Raw genomic sequence first — 10282 nt, forward strand, 5'->3', positions numbered from 1 at the left:
TAATAAAGTCCATTTTAAATTCCAATACATTAAAGGGAAGGGGGGGGAAACATGATGGGGAGGGGGTATAAAAGAATGTGTAGAATTACTGCATGTCAAATGATAATATCCAAACTGCAATCAAATTAAAAAGGTACACAAGTCAGGTTTATGTCCGGATCGTGGATCTTTTTAACATATCTATCGTCGATAGATCTTGGGCCCCTGATTACAACGATATACATTTTGTGTTGCGTAAGTCCATACTTCACAAGATATGGGCTTTCAAAGTCCCAAAAATACCTCTAATTTTTTTGTTTTAGAAGCCAAAGCTTGTGAAGACTAGATTCTAAAAATCACAAGTTTGGCCAGGCTTTTAAAAAGTTCAAGTTTTCGTGGATACTTTGGAACTTTGTAGGTCCATATCTCGGGAAGTGTGGTCTTCCGCAGCACAAATTGTGTATCGTTGCAATCAGGGCCCCAAAGGCTACCACCAGTACATATAAAAAGGTGATCCGCGATCAGGCCTTAAACCTGACTTAAGCCACAAGAAAAATATCATAGTATTTTTTTCCTCAATTTTTGTTGTTTTTTTCTTTTTTGCATAATGTAACTATACTGCTGTTGTTGTTGTGTTTTACTTATTATTGTTATTTCGTTTATTTTTGTTTTTTTTTATTTATTTTTATTTAATTTATTACTTAAACATGATATAAATTGTAGCTTTTTTGTTTTTAATTTTATCCGTCAAATTGCTTACAATGTAACTTAAGTGTTTGTTTTTTTTTTCATTTTGTTGATGTTTTCTTTCTTTAATTTTCTTGTAGTTACGTTTTTGTGTTTTTATTTCTCAAAAAATCTATACAATTTTATATTTTAATATTTTTGTTTTGTTTTTGTTTTTTCCTAATTTAAGTTAATTAATTATTAGTAATATTATAGTACTTATATTCATGAATGATGGTGTGTTGTGGTGTTTGCTTATTTGCTTCTTCTTCTTCTTCGTCTGCTTCTGATGGTGAGTTTTCTCTTTTAGAATTTGTAATTTAGTTTTCCACAGAAAAAAAGGGAGGAGGTTTTTTTGCCGGTGTTTGTTTTTGTTTTGTAGATTCTTGTGTTGTGCTTAAATGGTTAAGTTTGGAGGTGGTGGTTTGGTGATGGTGGCGTTTGTGTTGTTTTTCGTTTGTTTGTAGGTGCTTGCTGTTGTTGTTGTTGGTTTATTTCCAGTAATCGTTGTTTTTATTATAAACTAAGAAGTATTTTCAATACAATTAACATTTTTAGTTTTTTTTTATACTTGTTTTTTAATTTAATTGCAATATTTGTTTTGTTTCTTCATTTTTGTTTGTTTCAATATTATTATATATAGTTTTATATATTAATATTTATACAATCAAGAGGCAGTCCTTTTATTTAAATTATTTTATTTTGTATTTATATGGGATGATGTTTTATGTCTATGTTCTGTGACAGGGAGGAGTAGGAGAAGAGATTTGTTTTTTTCTTTTTTACTTTAAATACATTTTATATTTTTGTTTGTTTTTTTTTTTTTTTCGTTATCTATCACTCATTGTCTCTGTTTTTGTTTTTATTTTAAATTATTTAAACAACCAACACATTGCATTTTTTTAGTTAATTTCGTTGCATTGTCATTGTCATCATTATCGTCGTCGTCGTCATCATCACCATCTTCATCAAAGTATGTTACTGACTGTGTGATGATGACTGTCTGACTGATGAACTGACGTTTTCTATTGTTTAACATTTGAATTTGACCATGGGTATGTTTTTGGTTGATAAACACTTGTCACAGCACCATTCAGCGTAAACTTCTTTCGTTAGCATTTTAAAGGCGGCCTCCGTTAAACCAACACATGTTCTGCAAATAAACAACAAGAACAGTATTAGTTTTAAGGACTCCCAAAAACTTCTTCTTCATCCCACTTACCTATGGAAAAAGAAATTACAACCAGATTCACAAAAAACAGCTTCGTCATTATCGTTGACCTCTTTGTGGCACATTCCGCATGGATAGATTGGCGGTGCATTAGGATTTTGCGGATTGAAAACCATTGGCTGTCCAGGAGGATACATTTTGCCAGCACCCATTGTCATTGGCTTGGGCGGTCCACCGCCTGGACCCATAGGATTACCATGACCCATGGGACCGCCGGGACCCATTGGACCGCCAGGACCCATTGGGCCACCCATACCCATTGGACCACCATGACCCATGGGGCCACCGGGACCCATTGGTCCACCGGGGCCCATTGGTCCACCTGGTCCCATAGGACCACCAGGACCCATTGGACCGCCAGGACCCATATGGCCACCACCGCCCATGTGACCCATTGGACCGCCAAACATACCAGGTGGGCCATTACCACCCATAGGATTGTGATGATGATGTGGAGGCATACCGCCGTGTGGTCCATGCGGACCATGAGGGCCGCCATGTTGATGTGGTCCATTCATGCCACCTGGACCCATGCCAGGACCTCCCATACCGCCCATGTGAGAATTAGGACCTTGTCCCATATGTGGACTACCGCCGGGACCCATGTGAGGACTTCCGCCGCCAGGACCCATCATGTGATGTGGGCCACCGCCGCCCATGTGATTTGGGGGTCCCGAACCCATGCCCATTGGGGGACCACCACCACCGCCACCAGGTCCACCATGCATCATATGCGGTGATGGCATACCGCTGGGTCCAGGACTGGGACCATGGCCAGAACTTTGATTCATATTAGGTCCACTTAAGTGTGGCGAGGGTTGTTGTGGTGGCAGCATTTGATTAGGACCACTGCCCATTGAACTTGGACCGCCGCTACCTGTAGAACCGCCACTACCAAGTGGCACATGGGCATGCGGTGACTGTTGTGGCTGTTGCATAGGAACATTAGGATTCATTTGTTGTTGCTGCATTGGACCTCCCGAATTTGGCCCATTGTTGATGTTGTTATTACTGTTGGGTCCACAACCCAGTGGTGATGTAACAGCACTCGATGGCCCATTATTATTATGTGGACTAGCACCACCCATGTTGGTCATGGAATTATTACCAGCTGCATTATTACTATTGTTGTTATTACTACCGCTATTGTTGTTGTTCGAGTTACCCGAATGTGCTGGCGATGCCAATGGACTACGTCCAGGACCACCACCTGGCATATTACTATTCACTCCTCCCCCACCACCTGGACCAGGACTAGGTCCCGGTCTTGCTCCGCTTCCGCACATTGTATGATGTGGAGACATTGCAGGTGGCCCGTTACCAGGCGCTGGTGAAGATATAGGCACTGACGTAGACGCTGTTGTCGTCGTTGTCGCTGAATTTGATGAGGACGCACAGGAAGATGATGGTGTTGATGAGGTCGGCAAGGGCCCATTCGGAGTTATACTGGCAGATGGTGAATGTGGTATACACAGCCTTGCCGCCGCCGGCGAAAGCATAGGATTTTGTTGACTTTGTTGTTGGTTGCTATTGTTGGGATTGTTGCTGTTGTTATTTCCACTGTTGTTGTTGTTGATTGAATTATTGCTATTAAGACCGCCTCCGCTGACATTTGAGGCCATACTGTGGGCAGGAGAGATACCACCTTGCTGATTGGGAACCATACCGGAGGGTGGTTGCAGTTGTCCACCTGGCCCAGGACCAGGTCCTGGACCACCAGACATGTGATTTTGTGGCGCAGGTCCATTGCCCAAAGGACTGTGCATTGGAGGCGGGCCCATTTGACCGTTGTTCATGTGAGGCGGAGGAAGTTGTGATTGATTTTGCGGGTGAGGTGGGCCTGGTTGAGACGTTGGTGGACCTAATGGACTACCCATTGCTGCACTCATAGGCGAACCCATTGGCATTGAATTCATGGGTGAACACTGTCCAGGGCCCGGTCCTGATCCTCCACCTGGTCCCCCAGGCATGGGAGAACTCATGCCGCGAGGACCATTCGGAACAGGACCACCCATAGGACTGAGACCACCCATGCCCATGTGGTGCGGTGATATACTGGGACCACCCATACCTCCCATGGGACTCATACCACCCATCGAAGCTAAGCTGCCCATAGGACTGCCCATGGGACCTCCGGGTCCCTGTCGTCCATGTCCGCCCATGTGCGGTGGCATACCCATGGGCCCACCAGGACCCATCGGATGACCGGGGCCGGGACCTCCCATTGGACTGCCCATGCCCATAGGACTCATACCACGCATCGGAGGACCACCCATTGGATGATGTGGATGGGGAGGACCGCCAGGATGATGAGGATGCATATGCGGATGCATGTGTGGCGGTCCATGGGGTCCACCCATACCCATGTGGGGACCTGGTCCGGGACCAAAATGACCTGGAGGACCACCCATATGACTCATGGAGGACATCGAGCTGGACATTGAAGGCGGAGTATCATCAAAAGGATTCGAAGCTACAATTGTATCACCATAGCCGCCCATTGGCGGCGGCGGTAGCAGATCTTGTGGTGTAGGTGGTGTTTGTGATTGTTGCATTGAACTAGCTGCTGCTGCGGCCGCTGCAGCTGCTGCCGCCACAGCTGCCGCCGAATTGGCATTTGTTTTTCGACGTTTCTTCGGATTACTCGGCGCCGAGATGATATCCGTTGGTGGTGGTGGCTTGAAATCAGGTGGACATAATCCACCTGCTGGACCCGGCATACGATATGGCGCCATACCGAGATTGTGGGTCATGTTGTTGGTATTTTTCTTCCGAATGGTGGCAGCTTTTCTTTAAGACGATCGGAGAAAAAAATCAAAAATGGCCTGCTGCTACGGGGGAGCAGGCAATACAAAATAACGAGGGTTAATACTGGAAATAACGTTTAGGTGAATCCCAGGATCAGTTGGTTGTTGTTTTTGATCGTATAAGATAAAGAAGAATTCCAACTAAAGGATTCTGGTGGTGTTTACTTTGAAGCGCGTTACGTCTATCTTCTAATGGTAAAGCAGCATTTTTGTGCGTTGTGTCCTGAAAACAAATAGAGATGAAAATTTGCCTTTTGTAATAACAATTTTGAAATTATTTACCAACAAATCTCACCTTCTTGACAATGATGGTTTTTTCAACAAATTCATTCGTACTTCTTTGTGATCTTGCACATTACATTTTTACCACCACCACCATCTGCAAGCGACTGACACAACAGCGCCTTCCCGTTGCCGCCGCCGCGGCTTTGTTCCAAATATTTTTGTTTGCTTTACTTTGCACTACGTCGTCTAATTAATCGATTACAATAACAACAACAAGACTGGGATAAATTCGTGTTAATGTTAAATGCTTTGAAATTGGAAAAAATTAAGATTTTTCTTCTTATTTTTTTGTTAATTTGACTTTCTTCTTCTTTTGCTATTAATGTGTGTGCTTCTTCTTCTTTGAAATATTTTTTGTTCTTTTTTTCGCAGCACCACCGTTCACTTTCTTTGATGAAAAAATTTCACAGAATTGTTTCATTTATTTTCAATATTTAGGCAAAATTTACACTTTGGAGGTCGATATGTTGGACGAGGTGACCGCGCGGAACCATTTGAATTCTAACAAAAACACTTCCATGCACAGTTTTTGTTGCTAGTGCTCTATTAATTTTTTCGCTTCACTTCTTTTTCGATCACCATAGCTAGCCGTTCGTTCGGTTTGTTCCTCCTGTGTGTCGTCAGTTTCGTTGCAAATTTTTCTTTTTTTTTACTACCACTTCTCTTTCTGTGTGTTCAAGTATCGTTCGCTCGCATACCGCATTTATTGTTCGTTTTGTGTGTTAAAAATCACAATACGGCCGTGAATTGAATTGCATGCGTTCGGTTTTCACTTGTTTTTGTTGGAATATTAATTGATATTCTTAAAATTTGTCAAATTCCTTCCATTTTTTACTTGTTTCCATTTTTTCTTCCTATTTTTTTTTCTTACTTTATGGCGACGCTGAAGTTATGAGTTATGTTCAACTAAACAAAAATAAATGCTGAAGGCGTAACGTTTGTCGGCCATACGCTGTGGAATGGTTTGCTTGGCGTAAAGCGGAAGAGAGAGATGCAATTATTAATTGTTTAATATTTTGTTATTTAGAAATAATAAGAATGATTTAATTCATATCACTCTTTGCTCTCTCTCTCACATAGTTGTTGTTCTTTTTTGCCTCAACGTTATTTTTACGGAAATGCGCCTTGGCCAACGTATATACGCTGGCGACGGTAGAAATGTACAGAGTTGTATTTGTATGAAGTTCTTTGGCCACAAATAACGGGTAGTCGTTAAAATTCGAGTATTCTAAGGTTTAAGGCTGCTTTAGACTATAGTTTTTAAGCTTGATGTGGAATGAAAGACAGTTACATTATGGACCTGTTTCACTATGGCCCATTATTACATTCTTTCGCTAGTTAAATGTTTGTTGTTATCGGACAGATAACCAGGGTTTTATTCTTACCTGTTTGCTTTAAGAATAAGTGCCAGATAAAATTAAAGGAACTTTGGGTTCCTTTTAAAATTTAAACTGCGCCCGAGAGTATGCTGCACCAAAAGCAAGAAACAAATTTCAGAAAATTCAAATCAACTAATCAGATTTGAGAGAACTTGAAGTATACAGAATTTTTTGCTTGATATTAGGTCAAACTTTAAATATTAGTTATTTTGTATGTATACGTAAACAAACATCAGCTGACAGTTTATATCCTCGAAAAGCTAAGTGTAACCAGCAAAGATTAACCCACTGGATCTATTAAACCCAGTGGGTTATACCCCGGTTACACTATTGAAGGTTAACCCACTGGGTTTAATAGATCCAGTGGGTTAATCTTTGCTGATTACACTTAGCTTTTAGAGTATTTAAAGTGTCAGCTGATGTTTGTTTACGTATACATACAAAATAACTAATAAAGTCGTGTTTTACACTTTTACAATTTCTCGTATGAGATATCGTCCCCTCTTTGGTATATTTGTATATTTTACACACAGGGATACATTTTTGTATCATGGTATCAAGCGTACTTTTTGTTAAAAAAGTGTCTAATGTAAAAAAATAAATAATTTTATGATTTTCAAATAACTTTAGATTTATTAACTCCATAAAATCTCATGCGACCAATCGTAAACGTGTAAAACACGACTAACTCTGTTGCAAAAACAGTTGCAACTTTTGGTACTTTTTGAGTAGAGTTGGAATTTTTTGCACAAATACCGAATACAACACTGTATTTTTGGTGGATTTGTGCAGGATTTAAAATAAACCCAGCCATGAGAGGATTTAATTTTTGTATGGCAAATCTGGTCAGATTTGACCAGATTAAGCAATAAATCCTCATGAAGTGGGTTAACCCGGCAAAAAGCTGTAGTGTAACCGTGCTATTAATTTTTGTATGGCAAATCTGGTCAGATTTGACCAGATTAAGCAATAAATCCTCATGAAGTGGGTTAACCCGGCAAAAAGCTGTAGTGTAACCGTGCTATTAACCTTCAATAGTGTAACCGGGGTATAAGTCCGTAGTTACACGTACACTTTTTTCCGAAAAGTAAAATGCATTTTTTTTAATATTTTTATAAAATAAAAGCAATTGTTTATTCTCTTTTACATTTCTGTGAACTACTTGTGAAAAATGTCAAGAAAAGCATTGACATTTTCGCCATTTTCATCTCCAAATTAATGGTGTTGACAACTTAACGATAATATCGATAGTAATCGATATTTTAAAATATTATATCGAAATTATCTAATGTTGGGAATATCGATGGTTTGCCAGCTCTACCCAGGTGCCCATCATTTTCTCACAGACAGTAGGGTTAACAAATTTTTGAAATTTTTGTAAAAATAAGTGAGATAATAGGTCTGTACGATAACTCAAAAGTTTGTACAAATTTTTACAAACTTTTACAAAATGCTGTTCGATAACAAACTTGTTCTGTAAAAGAGATATGAGAAGTGATTGCAAGTAGTTGCAAGAACTTGCAAATGCTTTTTACTTGCGAAGTTATCGAACAGGCCTAATAATTGAAATGTGTTGTAAACAAAATAACATGAACAATAACAAAATATATGAATGGAAAACAAAATGAAATCGATGATTTTCATTCATAAGTCCTGTTCCTTTACGTGCAAGAATCTTCAAGTTTTACCACTTTTTACTCGAGAAGCGTTCCTTTACTTCAGACACCATACAATTCATATGGGAGCAGTTTAAAACTTTTACTACTTTTGCCGGTTTTACCATTTTCAAAAGTAAAGGAACAGACCAATAATTTTACAACTGTTTTTGCAGCTGTCTGCCTCTTGTCAGAGTTGCAATCTTTCGTCTTGTGCGTTAACTGCGACAAACTTCAAAGTTCTAACTATAAATAAAAGCCTCGTTCCCGTACTTTTTAATAGTAAAACTCGTAAAAGAGGGAACTGAAAAAATTGTTCTCAAACACAAGTTATTTGAAGTGGTTCGGGAATGGAAATATGGAAAATACGTAAAAAAAACTGGAATAAATGTCAATGTCGGCGTATCAGCCAATCAGACGCCGGCAACCATGTTAATATTTTTTTACTCGCCCAAATTTGTCGTGTAAAAAGTTTTTGAAGAGAGCGTCATTTAGCGCCATTTTTGTTTAAAGAGAAGTGAACATTTTACGACTTTTTTGTGTACGGGAACGCTTTTTCGGGTAAAATGTGTAAAAGTGGTAAAAATTGTAAAAACTTTTTAGTTCTGGAACAAAGCTAAAATGTGTGTTCCCATACTTTTTTTTAAGGTAAAAGTAGTAAAAGAGCGAACTGTGAAAAATGAACTTTATTCAAAATGTGCGGGAACGGAAAAATGGAAAAAACGTCAAAAAAACTGAACCAAATTTCAAAGTCGGCATACTAGCCAATCAGAAGACGGCAACCATGTTACTATTTTTTACACGCTGAAATTTGTCGGGTAAAAAGTTTTTAAAGAGAGAGTCATTCAGCGTCACTTTTGTTTAAAGAGAACTAAACATTTTACTACTTTTTGGTGTACGGGAACGCTCTGTAGTAAAAAATGTGTAAAAGTCGTAAAAATTGTAAAAACTTTTTAGTTCTGGAACACAACTAAAGAAAGTAGTAACAAAATAACCTTTAATTATTAAATGAAATTGAGTGGTAAGTGTGGATTTCAAGGCCTAGGTTACATTACCCTGCGTTTACACATGACAGGACAGTTGAGTACATGTATTGATTGTCAAAACCCCTAAACTTGCCTGTGTGACGTAGGCGTCCAGACAACTGCAAAAACAGTTGTAGAATTATGAATGAAAATCGTCGATTTCTTTTTGTTTTCCGTTTACATGTTTTGTTTTTGTTCATGTTCTTTTGTTTTCAACACATTTCAATTATTATCTCACTTCTTTTTTACAAAAACGTCAAAAATTTGTTAACCCTGCTGTCTGTGAAAAACGATGGAGAGCTGGAAGACAGCCGACAAATGTATGTATGTGTTAGTAAAACAGAGTTGTATTTGAAGACGAACTGTCTGGTGTAAACGCCTAGTAAGAAGTCTCGCCTGCTTGCCTTGCTTGCTTCTGATAAGAGAATAAAAAAGAAAAGGGCAAACTAGTTTGAAAATTGGCAACAGAAGGTCTCTTGATATCTTCTATTGATAACAGAAGACATCTTGAGGTATTTTATTGGCAACAGAAGACCACTTGAGGTCTTCTAATGACAACAGAAGGCCTCTTGAGGTCCTCTTAAGACCACAGAAAACCTCTTGAGGTCTTCTATAGGCAGCAAAAGGCATCTTGAGGTCTTCATAAGGTCTTCTATAGGTAGCAGAAGGTCTCTTGAGGTCTTCTATAGACAGCAAAAGACCTCTTTAGGTCTTCTATAGACAACAAAATACCTCTTGAGGTATTCTAATGGTAACAGAAGACCACTTGAGTCCTAATAACGACCGATGATCACTTGAGGTCTTCTGAAGACCACAGAAGACCTCAAGTCGTCTTCTGTTGTCATTAGAAGTACTTAAGTTGTCTACTATAGACAGCTGAAGACCTGTTGAGGTCTGTCGTCTATTGACAACAGAAGACCTCAAAAGGCCTTCTAAAGACAGTAGACAATTTTCTGAGGGTTTCCATAGGTAGCGCAAGACATCTCTTGAGACCTACTTTAGACAAAATAAAATCTCTTGAAGGGCTCTAGAGGTCTATTATAGACAACAGAAGACAACTTGAGGTATTCTTAAGACAACAGACGATCTGTTGAAGTCTTCTATAGACAATTAAGGAACTCTAAAGGCCTGGGTACGTATGCTGCCTTGCCTGATTGACTTGTTTTCTTGCTTCATATATGACATAATAAAAATA

The 10282-nt window shown here is 39.3% G+C and overlaps 1 protein-coding gene across 2 annotated transcripts; it reads right to left on the bottom strand.

Moving 5' to 3' along the window:
• Positions 1-558: 558 nt before the first annotated feature.
• Positions 559-5940, bottom strand: pygo (pygopus family PHD finger). Of its 2 annotated transcripts, none has more exons than XM_073972071.1 (3): positions 5039-5940; positions 1928-4966; positions 559-1858 (listed from the first exon to the last, which is right to left on the bottom strand). In XM_073972071.1, exons 2-3 carry the CDS (start codon positions 4687-4689, stop codon positions 1738-1740), a joined length of 2883 nt encoding a protein of 960 aa, XP_073828172.1. In that variant the 5' UTR covers positions 4690-4966; positions 5039-5940; the 3' UTR covers positions 559-1737. The 2 variants fall into 2 exon arrangements, with proteins under 2 accessions (XP_073828172.1, XP_073828180.1); XM_073972079.1 differs by having other exon boundaries at positions 5026-5913.
• Positions 5941-10282: the final 4342 nt, after the last annotated feature.

This window comes from Musca autumnalis, unplaced genomic scaffold (assembly GCF_047663935.1).
Source record: "Musca autumnalis isolate F117 unplaced genomic scaffold, ASM4766393v1 scaffold_1, whole genome shotgun sequence".
Lineage (NCBI taxonomy): Eukaryota > Metazoa > Arthropoda > Insecta > Diptera > Muscidae > Musca > Musca autumnalis.

Excerpts from the sequence above, each read along its gene's own strand:
- pygo (XM_073972071.1), bottom strand. The coding sequence starts at position 4,689 with ATGACCCACAATCTCGGTATGGCGCCATATCGTATGCCGGGTCCAGCA. Across the intron at positions 1,859-1,927 it reads TGTAATTTCTTTTTCCATAG|AACATGTGTTGGTTTAACGG; the intron begins GTAAGTGGGATG and ends GTTTATTTGCAG.